Source organism: Neopsephotus bourkii, unplaced genomic scaffold (assembly GCF_033783945.1).
Source record: "Neopsephotus bourkii isolate Nb327-2 ecotype Australia unplaced genomic scaffold, CSIRO-AGI_Nbou_v1 NB_1765, whole genome shotgun sequence".
Classification (NCBI taxonomy): Eukaryota; Metazoa; Chordata; class Aves; order Psittaciformes; family Psittacidae; genus Neopsephotus; species Neopsephotus bourkii.
Window position 1 is genome coordinate 4473835 of NW_026902239.1, and position 17483 is coordinate 4491317.

The 17483-nt window shown below is 38.3% G+C and overlaps 1 protein-coding gene across 10 annotated transcripts in view; it reads left to right on the forward strand.

Moving 5' to 3' along the window:
* The window catches only part of MAP7 (microtubule associated protein 7), a 117620-nt gene that overhangs the window by 80519 nt on the left and 19618 nt on the right, over positions 1-17483 (forward strand). For 5 of the 10 annotated variants that reach the window (XM_061378475.1, XM_061378470.1, XM_061378465.1 and 2 more), the window contains exons 4-10: positions 447-610; positions 1403-1514; positions 3827-3937; positions 9266-9379; positions 12763-12911; positions 15573-15688; positions 16095-16375. In XM_061378475.1, the coding sequence (XP_061234459.1) occupies positions 447-610; positions 1403-1514; positions 3827-3937; positions 9266-9379; positions 12763-12911; positions 15573-15688; positions 16095-16375 (1047 nt within the window). The remainder of the gene's footprint in view (positions 1-446; positions 611-1402; positions 1515-3826; positions 3938-9265; positions 9380-12762; positions 12912-15572; positions 15689-16094; positions 16376-17483) is intronic. The other 5 variants (XM_061378469.1, XM_061378471.1, XM_061378472.1 and 2 more) reach the window with 5 other exon arrangements.

Here is a 17483-nt window from a genome sequence, read left to right on the forward strand (position 1 = left end):
CATTACAGACACTTCTATCATAAGAGGTCTGTATTGATCAGTAAAGGTGGTGATTAGTTTTATCTTTCCGTTTATTAGCTTTCTTTTTATGGTAAAAGATTATGGCGGATTATCATGGTTTGTACAACAGAAGTGTGTTTACATACATCTGACTTATGCATTTAGGTATTTTAAACTAACAAAAAATCCCTTATTTTGGATAGAAACTATATGCTCAACTAATTTAACTATTTCTGGTGTTAATTCATAGTAAGTAAATTCAGATGAAATGAATGTGTGAGGAGGGTACATGATGTTTTAATACATGAGGAGAGATGGGATATTACCCATGTTGTCTTAAGAAAAGTAGTTCAAAAGTCTTTTCATTTAGCTTCATTATTCAGGTAATATTAAAGACTTCATCATATAGAGCATGTTAATTTTTTTATTTCTGATTTTTGTCACAGCTGCAAGAGAATCAGTCTGGTTAGAAAGAGAAGAGAGAGCCCGGCAACACTATGAAAAACACTTAGAGGAACGCAGAAAGAAGCTAGAAGAGCAAAGATTAAAGGAAGAGAGAAGGCGAGCTGCCGTAGAGGAAAAGCGAAGGCAGAGATTAGAAGAAGATAAGGTAAGAACGAATGTCATGAAAACTCTTTCACCATAAGATACGGTACTATTAAACTTTGAGTTGGTGGAAAGAATACAATATAAGCCATGATCAGTATAAGAGAGCATGCAAGAGGATTTTAAACCTTACTTGCACAGATACTGCTTCTTGAAGTGCCCTTTGTGAATTGAAGGAAGCTAAAATGAGCATCTCTGAGTTACATTATATGGCATTGCGCAGACTCATACAGATAAATGTATTTTTTTGTCAGTTCTGTATGGTTATCTGTTAATTCTTAGCCATTTAGTATAAAGGTAGCTAAATATTAGTTGCCCTAACAAAACCTTTAGGAAAGTGAGTGTGTAATAAAATATGCTCATGACTGATTTGCCTCACTTAAGCTGGGAACTGCATGCAGTGTGATCCTACATAAGTCATCTTATCCCTGTGTTTTGTTTTGGGTTGTTTTTTTTTTTTGTTTCCTATCTCTGCCACTGTTCTAGTATTTAGTAAGTGGGAGATACAAGGTAAGAAGTGGCCCTAGAGCATGTGTGTGTAGTGACTGCCATAAAAAAGGCCACTGTTTTCTCTGCAGTTCTGAAGGTTTCAACCAGATCTTACCATTCCAAAGTTAACTTAGGGCTAAACTGCTGCTTAATGCTGTTCCAGTGTGTCTTAGTAGGCAGCACATAAGCTTGAACACAAGTCCAAGCTGCCTGTGAGGTTTTGTCCATGTTGAGGGTAGCGGGTTTGAAGAGAAGATTAAGTTAACAATGGAATAGCATCCAAATGTATTATCCTGTTGTACTTAAGGAACGACATGAAGCTGTTGTACGTCGCACAATTGAAAGAAGCCAGAAGCCAAAACAAAAGCAAAACAGGTGGTCCTGGGGAGGAGCACTACATAACCGCATTAATAACACAGGTAAAGAGGGAGGCCTGGTTTGCTAGCCAGTTTCCCTGCCCTGCCAGTTAACTGGAATTTACTCGCTTCTGTTAAAAGGAAGGAGGATTCGGTGTTTACTGGTTTAAATTCTTTGTTCTTCATCATCATATTGCTAGGATTGGCATGTTTCTGGCATTCTTGTGTAGCAAAAAGGTAACAACGAAAAATCTGACCAAAAGTTGAAGCTTGTTTCAGGAGCTAATTCTCTTACTCTGTCTTGCTACAGCTTCTTGCTTCTGCTTTGGTGGTGTTTGTGTATGTGTGGGTGTGCTTGTGCTGTGTCAGTCTTGTGGTATGAGCTATTATTGTGCGTGAATGCTAAGTATCATGGCTCAAGAAATAGGTCTGGTGGAAATAAGCAAATACTAAGATTAAAACAGACACAAGGAAGAAAAATTATTCTTTGTAATAAGCTATCTGTATTTTGTACAGACATTCTGGGAGATAGAAATTCCTTTTGTCCCCTATAAAAACTTAAAAATGGGCAAATTAAGTGAATTTTACCTACATGCCTTTCCCCCCAGTTATCTTCTCTAATTTAATCTGCAAACCATGAATGTGTGTATGCCCTGTTGAAGATGACTTGAACCCAAAAAGAGAACTTATCCTTTATTTCTTTCACCAGAAAATGGTACTTAGAATTCTTCTCTTCCTACTCTAATGTATACATTTCAAGGTGTCCAACCTTTAATCAAAGAGGGCAAAAAAAGTTGAGGAAAGGATGCTCTGAAATCTGTCATATATAAGTTCAATAAACAGTTACTTCTCATTGAAGGTTACATTTTTTGCTTAACTCTGTATGACTTACTTGATTTTTTTTTTTTCCTTTACTGTGAAAAATCATTGTCTTGCATTTTGTCCCTAGGTTATTTTTTTGAATCATCATTCACCTTTCTCGATTTAGCAGGCCTGGAGCACCACTTCAGATCTCTGGGTGGTGCTAGAAAACCTGGTACATAATTGCTGTGGTTTGTTGATTCCTTTACCCATAGCTAGTTCTCAGGAAATGAGATCATCAGTAACTAAACCACCCTCATGTAGTTGCAATGCATGCTTAACATCATGCTGATAGATTAGAACTGTTGTTAGTAGCAGATTTTCTCATTATTATTTGTTTTTACTATGGAGAGTTACTACTGGCTGACTCCAAAGATTTGGCACAATTCACTGAAGTGAAGCATAATATTCTGTCTTCTGGAATTCAGGGGGAAACAATTTGAATATTTTGGTCTGTTCCAAAACCCTTTTGGCATTCTACGTGTACACAGGATTTAAAATTATTTTGCACGTGAACACAGACATACAACCAGCTGCATTGGCTGATGTGTTGCTCATGGATATTTTTATTCTGTTTTTTTAGAACAAAGAAACCAGCGATCTTCTAGGCACTGGATTGCATTTGCCCTGCTCTACTTTTAAAGGATTCATATTGCCAACACATACACACAAATCCTCATGCTAAATTTCATTCATTTAGATAATGTTCATCGACACAAGAGAGTTGTTTGCTTGCCAAAATACAGGAGGTGATTTTTTTCGTATTGTTGTTTTTCATCTTCAGAAAACTGCTTTGTGCAGTATATCCTTTATGCCAAATGTAGAAACTTCTTGGCTGCACTGATATGCTATGCATTTTCTCAGCTATAGATTAGATATAAGAGATCAAAGTCTCCATCCTATTCCCACAGATATTGTTCTGACAAAGACCTGTGACATGTGGAGCCTGAATATCCTATCTCCAGTACTGACTTGCATACAGTACTCACAATATACCATATAGATCATTGTGGGATATTGTTGCCAGCCTACAGGGACCTGTCTTAGCTATAACATTTAGATTTCTGCTATTAAACCCCATTTCTGAGTTTTATCCCCCTTCCAGAACCCAGTTTGGTGGTTCTATACACTATGGAAATTTTTTGTACACAGTGGTGTGCTTTACTTTAATCCACTAGGTCAGAACAGATAAATACAATGCTGTTGTACTTGTCATAGATAAACAATTGCATCTTGTCTGCTGTATCTACTTTAGATCCAACGTGAAGTCCTTGGATTGCAACCTGATTGAATGATAATCAATGAACAGAATATTTTAGATGTGAAATTTAAATGATTCTGTGCCCAGTCTTTGAGTCACCTGTACGATGTCTGCTGAGAAGTCCACTCTATTTTGAAAGTACTTGTGGTAGAGCAGGAATGACCTAGTCATGTTTTTCTCCTCCCACTAGTGAGTTAGGAACTTGCACTACTGCATGTGGGCTGTCAATTAGCATTATCTCCATTTGTTTTAGATCCAAACAGGCGGTCTGTTTCAACAATGAACCTTTCGAAACATGTTGATCCAGTCATTAACAAGCGGCTCTCCTCCTCATCTGCAACATTACTAAATTCTCCAGACAGAGGTACAGTTTTAAAGAAAAAAAAAAAAAAAAGGCAAGAAAGAATGTTCTATATTGATGTATTACTGTGCACAGAAACCAAGCTTACTTCATTTAAGTGGGAGTAAAAAGACTTTAAATGTGAAAAGTAAATGGTTGAATATTTTTGCATATGAGAAGTAACATATATTTCTTGTTCTTTAAAACAAGAACTTACCTAAACAATCTTACTTTAGCAAATGATAAAAGCAGTGCTTCTGTCAGGTTTTTAGTAAATGAGGTACAACTATTGAAAGAATACATCGCTCCATAGTGCATGTAATCACGTGTGACCTTTTATTTGCATTAGGCCATTTTGTCATGATTTTGTTTTCCTTTCTTCCTTGGTAGTAGCTCTTGAATATCTAAGAACACATTGCATGAAGCTTTCAAGCAGTTATTTTATTACCATTTCTGATTATTTTTATTGAAGAGGCATGTGTGGTTTTCATATGGTCTGTTTATTGACTTTTTATGTCATTACTCTTCAAAGATTATTTTATTTCAGTGTATGTTTCTGTTGTTTACAAGTTTGCACAAATTATAAACCATCAAGCATTTGGAAATCAATGTATCTGAATTGCTACCTCTGTTCTGAGGATTTATGAGATTGAAAGACTGATCTTAAAAGAGTTTTGTGAAAGAATGTGCACACTACAGTGTGTGCAAAGAGCTTTACAGAAAAGTGTTCGGTAGGAATTTTTTGTCCTCTACAGAGAATGAGAACTTCTGTTCCATTTCAATCCAGATAAATACATGTTTTAAAAAACAGTTTCTAGAATGGAATTTTAGTTGTGTTGCAAAACTGATCGGTATACATCATTATTTGTGTGCGTTAACTAAGGGTCATGTTTATGTGTGTGTTTGTATGTGTGTATCTGGTTGATTTGATGAGCCGTGTTAATCTGAGTGGGCTAATCTAGTTGAAGAGTCTGGTAACTTGCAAAAAATACAGCATTACATTAGGAAATAATTTATTCCAAAACTCCAGTAATTTTTTGCTCTAAGCATTGAAATACAGTAATTTCAATTTCTACTAGCATTTCAGATGTATATATTTTTTTGCAGATGGTTTCTGTTGTTTGCCAGGGGATGCTTCTTTGAGAAAGATCTTAAGATGGTGAAAGAACAGCAGCAGACATTAAATATGTGGTCTCTTGTGGACTGTAATTCATTGTGGTATAGTTTCTGCCACCCATTCAAATTCAGGAGAAGTTAGACTGAGTACTAGGCAGCGTAGCAGTGGGGAAAGGGAAGGAGCATGGAAGAAGTGATGGCCATATGTCAAAAACTTTAATTTTTTGCTTGGCGTTTCTATTAGAACAGCTCAGAACTCTGAAGGAGTCCCTTATGTCTTTCAGGACTCCAGGATAGAAAACAAATCCAAGCACTGTAAGTGCCTTCTTTCTTTTGTGAAGTCATATGCCTAAATCTAGTTGAGCATGTATCTGGAGAAGTGCCGGTGGTCTCTCCAGTGGCCTCAACATCTTAAGGCAAATGCTTAAAGGAAGGCTCTGTCTGCTCCCCATTTCACCTTCCAGAGTGCACTCAACCACACTGTGAGTTTAATGCATGCTCCTACGTGCAAAACAGTGAGCTGGAGATGAGGATGATAAGCTTACCCTAAGTGGCTTAGAGCTGTCAAGAATGTCTTCTGTTAAGCAGTGACTTTTTATGATTTGAAGGACAGGAATTACTTTTTATTTTTGCCCACCAAAAGACCAAAGTTTTCATTAACAAATTGCCTAAAGAATGGCTCATTCCTTTTCAAACATGGTGTTGCTATATAGCTCTTTACGAGAATTTTACAATTGGGCAGCTTCTCATCATGCTTTTATGTTAATGGTACAGGTCTGAGTAGTTGAAACTGTAAGAAAACACGAATACATGTATTCAGGTTGTTGACCAATATATTTTGGTGACTGTGCTCTTTAAGGAAAGCTCAGCAAGTGGATAATATTTTAGATGAGGTATGAGTTACACACTTTTAGCTTTGAAAAGCAAAATTTGCACCACAGTTGTGTTCTTCCTCTTCTCTACTGTGCTATTCCTTTCAAATAGGTGAAGGTCTCAACCACGGCATCACCATTGTTTGCCACCTTCATGGAAGAAATTCAGGGACTCCAGAATTGTTTTCTGTTGAAAAAGAATCCAAGCATAGAGTAGTTTTGCCCATCTACTCTTTACCATGTTTGTGGCTCTGTATGAGCAAACACCACTGTTACCACTGATCTCCCCTTTCGTGGTACTCATCAGGAGGCCTGTTCAATCCCTGTCCCCCATCTGTTTCTAGGACTAATCACATGCTGCTGTTTGCTTACTTGCAATTTATTGTGCTGCTGCTGAGATAATTTTACAGTGTTCAGTTTATATATCCTGAAGACAAATATAGATGATTGTAATCAATTCACTGTTGCCAGCTCCCTGGGACTTTGTGTGTTTTTCAGTTACAAATTAAGCTATAAAGATATTTAATCTGTTTAAACTAATCTGCTTGTAGCTGTGGCGAGAGGTACTTGCTTGCACTGGCAGCCCTATAACGAATGGGCTTCCTTCATGAAAACAAGGAGCAAGCAGCCTTAAGAGTGATAGCCTAACACAGCATGAGAATAAAAAATAGTTTCTCTTTGTCTGTCAGATAGTGTGAAGAACTGAATCTTGAGAACGCTGCCTCCACCCCCTCCCCCCAACCCCAAGGTATTAGAAACAAAAAAAGCAAGAAAAAAGCCATCAACTGACTTAATTGCCTTAAAGTTGATCTTATTGTTTCGGATGCTCCTTGGTTTGTATTCCATTTGCTTCAGTGTGAATTTGACACCAAAGTTAAGTTGTTCAATGCATTTTAGGTGTTAATACTGTTGTAACCCAGTGGGCAAAAGTTTGTCTGTTCTAGGCTAACAGTGATGCTGATGACTGGGAATATGTGTTTAAAATATCAAATATGATACTTTTAGGGAGCATCTGAAGTAGTCAGTATGTGATGACCTTGATCCACAAAGCTGAGGTGTATTTTAATGAACTTTGATCTAAACCAGTTTGGGGCATCTAGGGAGATGGCTAAAAGTATTTTGACACCTGAATCAGGCCCATTGCTTATATGGAAAAGAGAGTTTTTGTTGGTCTCTCTTAACTCATTGTTTGGTGCATATCAGGTAGCTCACTCCAAAACACTGTCTCAGTGCTGATAGTTGGATGCTGTGGGTACACGATTGCTTCCAGTAGGTAATGCGGATATAAGCTCCTCTGTGTTAGGGACAAAGACAAGAGATTTAAACCATACTCACTTCAGTAACAAATGGGATACGTGAGACATGACAATTTAGTGTTATAACTCATAAATCTCTTAGCTGTGTCCTTGTGAAACTACTTCATCTCTGGGACCTCATATAGGGTCTGTACTGACTCACAGGGTGGTATTGCACTGTGACATTTACTTATCAGCAGCTTGCAGCTGTACAGATGAGCTCCACGCATACATTGGCCTAAAATTTCAGGGACTGCTTTCTGAAGTTGTGTGATCTTTGTGTTAAACTAGAGTCGAAGAGTTATTCCATACTCATGCTTGTGAGCCTCACCTAGTAAAGCCTGAGACCACAAAAAAGAATCTGTTATCTTTTAACAGTAGTTTCGAACAGTGATCATACTGAGCATGGTGCCTGGAGAAGAAAGGAAGCTAAGATTTTGCCATTGTTGCATCAGTTTAAGGGTAGCTTTGTGATCCCCCCCTTCATTATTAAATTACAAGCTTTATGATAATGTGTGAGCTGTAATAGAGGTCTCTGTAGGCTATTTTGTGTGTCTGTAGAATCTGTACCAATGCAGAATGAAACTATTAATCACAAAGAGCTCTGGCAGCAATACACTTTGTAAGGACACTTATCCAGAGAGCCTGCTGTGTTTGAGAGTCCTATATTTCTATAGTAATGCCCCTTATTGAGTTAGCAGAATTTAGGGGAGCAATTTGAAAAGTGAAAAACAGCACTGAGGGCAGATTAGGCAATTAGATTTTCATAGGACGAGATTGAGATCAGCCCCTCTTTTCATGGGGGCTCAGCATGGAGTAGATTAAAGACAGAGTTTATGGCTATTAAAAGTGATGGATCTCTACCTTTAAAAATGCAAATTTATCTCGAGTTTATTAGAGCCAGCCACAACAAATGTGTTAGAGGCTGAGCCTCATAAATTCAAGCTGCAGTTTGTTTTGTTGCTGTAAACACCAAACTAAGGCCAATGAATGCTGAGACGTAAGAGCACCTGATTTCCCTTGCAACATTAAGGTTACTGCTATGATGTAGACTTATTATAATGAACTAGTATGGGAACTGGTTGAATGGTGGTTTTTTTGTGATTCTCATTATAATACTATTTGTTGCATCAAAGAAACACCTGCTTCAATATAAAAAACTTACAAGGCTCTTTTGGTTGCTACTTCACCATGATCCATGTTTCAATAGTTTTTTTTTTTTTTTAATAAAGAAATTTGAAATGTAAAAGCAATATATTGACAAGCTAAATTTGCATTAAGCAATGCTGGGGAAAAGCAAGTCAAAGGAGTGATTGCAGCCAGGTCAATATGTAGTGTGTTTTCAGAACAGACTGACAATGCAAAAAGTCTACTTTTGCCACTGTTCTAAATTGAACATTAACATTAGCAGGGTTGGTTTGTTGGTTGTTGTTTTTTTTTTTGTCAGAGAATTAATGTTGGAGTGTACTTACTCTATTCTGTAGTTTAGTGTATTACTGAGAACTGTAGCTGGTGAGCTTGATATCTGCATTTGAGATGCATAGTATCCTTTTGTGTTGTTTTGATAAAACCTCTGACACAATTCTCTGTACAGTATTAAGCATCCTTCTTTTTTCTAGCTCAAATGGCAGACTTTGGAAGGTGTTTTGGTTATTGGTCCTTTTTGTAACTCTTTACATGTAGAAAGAGCTTGGGACATAAAGATCTCTGTCAAATTCTATGTTTAGGAGTGGCAACTGCTCTCCTAGTACAGAAGTTGTCCCATAATCCCTGAGAGGGAATATCATGTGTGCAATACATCAGTATTAATTTGTTAACAATTTGCCATAATGGTACAGGCAGTAACACAAACCAAATGTTCAGATATATGTTCCTGTGAAAATTTTGTTACTCAAACAGGGTAAGAATAAAATGCAAAGTACTGAATGATTCTATGCTTTTGATCTTGCAGGACAGGTTCAAGGTTTTCATGGTACGCAGTAGTGATGAGCTAATACTAATACTTCTACAGCATGTATTTGTCTGTGAAGTGTTTGATCTAACATGTTGCTTGTATGGTGCATGTTCAGCTCGCCGCCTACAGCTCAGTCCATGGGAGAGCAGCATTGTTAACAGGCTCCTGATGCCCACTCACTCGTTCTTGGCCCGAAGTAAAAGCACCGCTGCACTGTCTGGAGATGCAGGTAAACCCACAGGAACAGAGGCTTCATGTCACAGACACTTATTTTTCCACATTACGTGTGAGAGGTTGTAGTTACTGATCTAATTATGAGCATATGGTAGCATCCCAGAATGAGCTTGAATGTCCATGATTACATTGCGTGACAGCATGAAAGTCTGCTTGTACAGTTGTTTGCTATGCCTCTTTCTCTGTCTCTGACCATCTCTTTCTTAATTTCTGTTGTCTCTTCATCAATGCAGTAAATGAATACAACACACACAGGGCAGCAGTGTCACACTGTCCATGGCTATCTAAGGAAATGCGCACAGTGTGAGCTCATTCAGCACACCCACTGCTAAAGCTGTGAGCTGCTTGCTGCAAAGGATAGTTTCACTATAGGCACTTTCCACATGGAGCAAGTTAGACTTGTAGAAAGATAGGCCCTGTTTGCCATGGATTTAATACATGTGAATTTAAATGTGCAGGTTTAGTGAGGTAATAATTACAAAGTTCTCTGTCAGCCCCAGAACAGGTCTCTTGATATACTTACTGAGGTGAAAATTAACATGCAGAAATGTAAAAATATTTCTAGGTGGTAACTTAAAGTCCAGGGAAAATGGTATTCCAAAGACAACCAGGGCATACTTGCTTATCATGTATTTTAGGCAGGTGACAGCTGCCTCTTCTTTTATTGTGGTATGTTTTATGATCATGCACTGTGGACTTGATAATTACAGTAGTATATTGCTGCACATGCTGAATGCTTAAGCCTAGGCAGGTCTCTCTTGTCTGATAGGACAGGATTTTTATTCTAATTAAAGGACACAGAACATAAGAAGGAATAGAGATCTGGTAAGATTACTTTTAAAGACGCTTTCACTTAAGAGCTCTTGTAAGTAATGAGGCTGCAATACAGGAGCAAAAACATAGATGATCTTCTGCAAGCAGTGGAATAGACAAGTACAGAATTCTTTTTAACTCTTCACAAACAACAGCTGGTAAAACAAATAGTTAATGTCATTTGCCAAGCAGGATATTGGAAATTCAGCTTTTTTTTTTTTTTTAGGGAAAGCACTGTCTTAATTTCGTAAGTGGTTACTTTACTGAAGCAAGCATGAAGATTTTCTTTTCAGACTGCTATTGTCGGTTCTGTGCCATAAGCTCTAAACTGAGTAGCATATTGCAAATATTGCAGGAATGACTCACTTGTCAGTTGTCAGTATGAGGTAATTCCCTGAAATGCCTTCCCTATGCTTACTGGAACTGTACCACCCAGAATAATCCATCTGCTCGTTGTTTTCCAGGTATTATTCTCTAGGAGCAATAACTGCAGTCCCTTCATGCAGGATGCTTCCTGGAGATTAATGATCAGGTGGTGGTAATGGCTCACAGCTGTGCTCTAAGCACTCAACTCATCCCAGCTTGTCATTATTCCCTAGAAAATTACTCTGCCCTTTGGCTGTAAAGATAAATTATGATGAAAAAAATCAAAATCAAATTAAATATGGATTTGTGCCCTTAAATTTTAAGTGAGCTGTTATGGACATCCAACATAAGAGTATGTCTGGCTCTTTTTTTCAAATAACCCTCTAAAACCAAGGTGTTTTTTAAATAACTCTCCACAAGCTCCTCTGAACAGATGTAATCCTATTGGTACAGCATTCCCTGGGAGTGCTTCCTGAAGCATTGCTTGGCAACATCACAAATGAAAATGATCTGCTTGTCTTTTAATACTTATGATATCATCCTTGGTGGTAACTTCAGATAATCAGCGTGCAGCGAGAGAATTGATTCACAGAATGTAGGAACCACATAAATTACGAGGTGTTTTAAAACATACATTGTGCCACTTCCTCCTATCTGGTTTAGATACACTCAACAAAAAAAAAAAATCCCCACAAACAAAAGCCCCTCTTTTCTTGTTTCTTGATTTTTATTTATTCTTTTAAGTCAGTAATTTTATAATATCTCATTAAACAGCAATTCCTATAAATGATAAGGCAATCATGAATGCTGTTGCTGTTACACTTACATGAGACGCGCTTTATTCAGAATGTTAATCTCTTGGTACAGGAGAATTTGCAGTGTTAATACTGTTAAGTCTATGAGCTCTTCCTGTAACAGCAGCTGTACCGTTGTAAAACTAGAAGAATTAACTGTATGTGGAACTGCGTTCTTTCAAGTGTGCTCAGAGAGGGATCTACAGGCAAGAAATTTTGGGAGTGCTTACCAAGTACTGAGGATGTAATTCTATTGCTTTGTAGTGGTTTTTTGGTTTTTATTTTTTTTGTTTGTTTGTTTGTTTGTTTTATTTATTTAAAGGGGGATAGGGGAGATACCATACAGATGCTCTACTTTTCCTTCCAGTAAAATGCTGAATAATAATAATGCTAAGACTTTATTAAATGACCAGGAAGGACAAACAGGAGCAGACAGATAAATCTCAGCAGTAACAACGTAGTTTTTCCTAGTCTCCTCCTTCAGTTAAATCAAGAGAAAGCCCAAGACTACCTTCCTGCAAAAAGTTCCCCATGATACATTTTGCACTGTTACAATTCTCTTTGAATGTATAATCGGAACGCTGTATATCTGATAATCTGTCATTGGCAGGAGATCTTTTGGTAATAGTCTTTTGTCCTTGTGCAAACCAATGAAAACTGCTGTCCTGGTTACTCAAATATTAATTTCTAAGTTCATTTGTTTTTAGCTTGCTTTCTGTAATGTGTAAAATAGTTTGCTTTGAAGAATGTATTTGAGTCAACTGTTATTCTGGGTTATCAAGGAATATTAAAAGTTCTTAAATGGGTGGGTTTCAAATAGAAGCCTTCAAAAAGAAAACACATCACTTGCTAAAAATCATAGACAGCAGTTTCATTGATTTCCTTGGTGTATTTCCTGGTTTGTATTTTTAATGTGTTTTGATGTTTGTGTGTGTCTCCTTTTATTTTCCTCCACTTCCAAGATCAATTAACAGGCATTCTGATTTTAGTTTGATTGTTTTCTATTCCGAATGCAACTGAAATTCATGTCAATGTATATACTAAGCCACTCAGACCAGTCATTGTGTCCACTGCTTTTTCACCAGTTGTATAAAAACTTAACAGAAAACCATCATTATTTTCTACTACTATGTGGCATATTTCTTGATGTATTCAAAATATTTAGTTTCCAAATGGAAAAGTACATAAGTGTCTATTGAAATGGTATCATTACTGCATGTGTGGCCAAGCTAGTGTATCAAATGATGGTTCTGACTTGAAAATTAGTCATTCCTCTATGTATTAATACCTTCTTTCTTTTCTGTCTTTCTCGGTTGTTTCTGTTCCTGCCGGCTTTCCTCTCTCAATTCTCCAATGCTGCTCTGTAATTAAAATTAATAAATAACAAAACCAACCAACACCGTAGTTATCCCCATTTGTCCCCGTTCAGCATCTTGCAGCCCCATCAGTCCTCTGTCCTACAAGGCCATGAACTGTAGGAATTCAGGAGACCGAACAAAACTTTATGCCTCTACTGATGCTGTTGGACGTAGGAGAACAACGCATCTTGCAGGGGTGAGTGTCTCATGCCATGACCCACTGATTGCATTGCTTGTTAGGACAGGAATAGTTGCAAAGATACTTGATGAAGTCTGATCCTCCCCTCTGTGCTGTCCCCACCCTTTCCAATTTATTTCATAGTTGGCTGGATTTTAAGTAAAATATAGTATGTTATGTGGTGATGTGGCCTGATTGTGCACCAGAGAATCCATGTAGAAAACCACCTGTGTTTTCCAAACATTCATGTTTGCAGAGTGAATGCCTTAGCTTCTCATAAGGCAGAGGCAATCACAGTGTGCATTCCTTTTCCTCAGGTGGATTCTTTGCTGCCTTTTAAGGCCTGAGCTGGTGTTGCAGCATTTCCCTTAGTGCCACCTGTTTTCCCAGCAACCTTGTTTTACAACACCTGTAGAATTTCCCATCTTCTGATAGCAAATTCAGCTGAGCCTCTGGGATAAAGAGGGGAGAAGGCATGCACTGACGTATATAAGCACATACAGCGCTATCATTTTAGCTTAACTTTCTTAGGAAAAAAGTAAAGTTTTAGCTAGTACAGTTTTCCTCATTGAGAAGGAAGAGGTTGGTTTGCAAGCAAGGCTTCCTACAGATCACCTGTTCATTCTGAATGATTTGGTAGCAGTACTATGAATGATCTGTGCTTGCAGGGAAAGTCAGAACAGTGTGATACAGGCAGACCGAATACATGTTGACTGTGCTCCAAGCCAGCAAGATGCAGTCCTCTCCAGTTCATTTGCTGAACCTGAGCACTTATATTTTCCCTTGTACCCTATGGCCTAAGTTTGTTTAGAGTGTGAGAAGACTGAAGTAATCTCTGCAAGTGATAGAAGTGTTTGCATTTTTGTTTGGCCTGGTGGGCAAAATGTAAAGAGGAAGTTTTGCTATTGACATCCTTGATGGAAGCAATGTTAATGAAAGTCACACGAATCATAGCCAGTACTTAATCTTCCAGGCAGATGGTATTGTATTGAAGTTTTAAGTTAAGGCATAGCATCGGGATGCATCTGTAGAGGAATCTTATAGTATACATGCAATACGTATAATGCATTGCAATCTCCACAGCTATCAGTTTAACACCTCTTGGCTCTTTTTGCAACTGGTTTGAGTTTTGGGGAGTTTTGTGTTGTGTGGTGAGGGTTTTTTGTTTTGTTTTGTGGGGTTTTTTTTTGTTTTTAAAGAAGAAAGGTTAGTACATTTTGGTGGAGAATGCATTATAAAAATGTTAATACAAATGGGACTGAGTTAACTGCGTTTTCAGTAGCCTGTATGGTAAGGAGAATCTTTTTATTCTTCTATAAACTTTTGTAGAAATTCAGCTTTTTACTTTATTGATGTTAAGAATAAAATTCTGATGCTCTGTTTTTGAGACTAACAAAGTAGATCCAGTACAGAAAGTTATTGCTAGTGAGCCGAAATTCTTGTTTATTTTAGTGCATTTGTTCTGGTTTGTATGCTTTGATAACTCAAATGATTATCATATGAATCAGTAGATATCTGGTAAATTGTACTGCCAGAGAGCTGGCTTGAGTAATGAATTTAGGATTGAGACCATCTATTGCTAATGCTAAGTTGTGGTTTTGGCAACTTTAATTGTAAACATGATGGTCAAAAAACTCCTGTTGGATTGAGGAATATAAACCAAGCATGCATGCACTCATGAAGTTTTTTTCAGTCCTTCTTTTCCAGTTGATAATCTGGTTTTCAGTTCAGGAGATGAGCATGGCAGAGCTCTCAGCTAGTGAGGCTCTAAAGCAGTCTGGTGCACATGCTGCAGGGATTGTGCTTAAGGCCCAGCCAAGGTGGTGGCCAGGAGCCCCTCTGCATTATGTTGGCTGACTCGCAGCTCAGTGACCTTTCCAGTATTCTCACTTCTCAGACTCCTGTACTCTGAGCTCACTATTCCAAAAACCTCCAGTTTTTCATCTATAGTTAGAATAGATAAAGTGTATAGATGCCTAAATTCTGATACATTACTTTAACCCAATAGTTCTATTAATACAAAATAGAAATACATATATATATAAATCCTAAAATGGAAAATGAGGAAATTGCTACCATGTATAAGAATCAATGGCAAGAAAAATATGTGGTGTGAAATCATCCACGAAGAAAAAGAACAGGATAAATGTCGTACCGTCTAACTATTCTACGATTCTATGTTTGAGGGCTTTGAGTCTGTAGTGTTCACATAGGAGTATGAAAGCAAAAACCTTGTGCTATATATGGGCTGTGACTAAGTGTGAGTCTGGGGGTGTGTGGGGGTGTGTTTTTCTCTTTCTTCAAGTGAAATCCTGGGATTATGGGAAGTAGTAGAAGGTACTTTGTGGGAATCAGCAAAGATCAAACCTTAAAAGGTAATTTTTTGCCTGTTAGAAAATAGGCCTCTGCAAATTAGCTATTATGCCTTAGGACAGTAGAGAACATGATTAAGAAGGATTCTTGTTGTCAAATGCATATTTACTGTTAAAGATGGTGACAGATTACAGGGTCTGTATTAATGAACTTGTTAAACAGGCTGTAGAAACTGCTGACTCAGCACTGCTTTTTCTCAGCCCCCCCCCTCCCCCCCATCCCTTCATCCTTAACTGAGCTTGCTTTGCTTTCTTTAGCCATGTGAACTCTGGCTTGACTTTTGTCTTTTTGTTTGCTGAACTATAGACTGACAAAAAAGAAAAAGAGAGAGACCATTTGTCATCCAGCTTCTCAGCCAGCTTTAAAGGAGGTCATTTTTCTTCCAACCCCAAAGCTAGATCACCAGCTCCCTCTCCAGTTTGGTAAGCCAAGTACACGCTTAGCTGGAGGTTGAGCTATAGGCAGCTTTGATTGTTCTATTAATTAAATGTGAAATAGTGCAAACTTATTTGGTGATGTAGATGTTTTCTCTCTGCAACAAAGGAAAGAGTTCTGCTTTTAGAAAAATATTACTACTGCTCTGAGGAAAGGGAAGGAGGAGGAAGATACTGATTTCTTCCCTCCTGGCTGGGCTTGGTGCTCATACATGTGGAGAGTTGCAAAGAGAAGCATTTTGCATGAAAGTAGTGAGATTCTCCAGGAGTCCTGCTTGATAGCAAAGAAATAGAGATGCTGTTCTATTTTTAGCCATTGTAGTTGTAGAAGTGATGTGTAGGTGGTGTCCAGCAGAGCATGTGTGATGGTGATTATCGCTCTTTGGTTACACAGGCATGCATCGAAGTCTTTGCCTTTTTTGCCTGGCACACCCAAGCAGATAAATTCCCCACCTGGTTCCTCCAGAGTTTCCTCTGCTCAGGCACGTCCTCCTTCTCCTGGCAACATCCGGCCAGTCAAAAAAGAGGTCAAGCCAGAGAGTGAGAAAAAAAGATCAGAAAAGGAGGCTGAAAAGGCCAATGAGGAGAGGACAGAAGAGAGTAAAGGAGCTTCAGCAGGTACTGGAGAAGCTGCAAGTCGAGAAGAACTTGCTGTCCAGGCAGAGCTCCCTCAAGGTAAGAATAGAGCCTCCTTTAGGTTAAGGAATATCTACAGTCTGTTATATTCTTCCCCTCCTCTCTCTGAAATGATGTAGCTTTCAGTACTTTTCTATCAAAAATTAAGTTCTTCAGAATATTCCTACAGATGTATGTTCATTGAGAAATCTGTAAACAGGTTGAAGCTCTCCTGTTTGTAAAAGTCGAAACAACATGCGCAGTGTGACTTCCCAGCCCTCTTCTCTGCCTTTTTGGACTAGGATTTTGTCCCTCACATCATGACACTACTTCTTTTCAAACCACTGAAGTAGAATAATAGTGGTCTGAAGACAGAAAGCCATTACATAACGTAGTGTGAGCAGTGAAAATGTCCACCTGTGCTAGACACTCAGTACAGTTGTACCGATAACACCACCAGCTTAACTGTGATATTCCAAGAGTACCACGCCATGGGACAGATTAGCAGGATAAAGTGGAATGCAGAGGAGGGGTACCAGGAGGGGTACCAAGAGAAGAAAAAGCAGAATTTTTCAGGGAAAATGAGTTGTTAAAGAACAGAAAACAAAAGAACCCTGAAAAGCAGCAAGGCAGAAAAGGATGTACACACAAAATAAAATAACACTTCTAAAGTGTAGGAAGGGCAAAAGCTAAATATGAAAATGGAAAGTGTAGGTTTGTTCTAGCACACATCTTAACCCATTGTAAATACAACATAAACTGTCTGCCTTGCAGATGTGATGGAATGACTGTTGTGACCCCTGGGATTCCCGGGATGGGTTACTTAAGATTCTGAATTTGAAATTCGTAGATTCCCCTGTGATTGTCCTTAAGAAAACAGTTTCAAGCATTAATAATTCTGTATTTAGCTGCATGATTTGTAGTTGAGGGTTGTTCTTCTGCAAGAAGACCAAAGATTGAGGCTTTTTACATGTGAGGTTAGAGGGGACAGGCTTTGTACTGCAGATGGAGGCCCAAGCTGCCAAAACATAGCCACTGGTTGAATGTAAGAATCTAGAGAGGGGCAAGTGCGGCGTCTGGGGCTGGACAGACACTGCTGATACTCCTTGGTGTGTGCTGCAGGTGAACATAGGTGATTTCTGTGAATTACCTGCACTGGTCTTTAGCC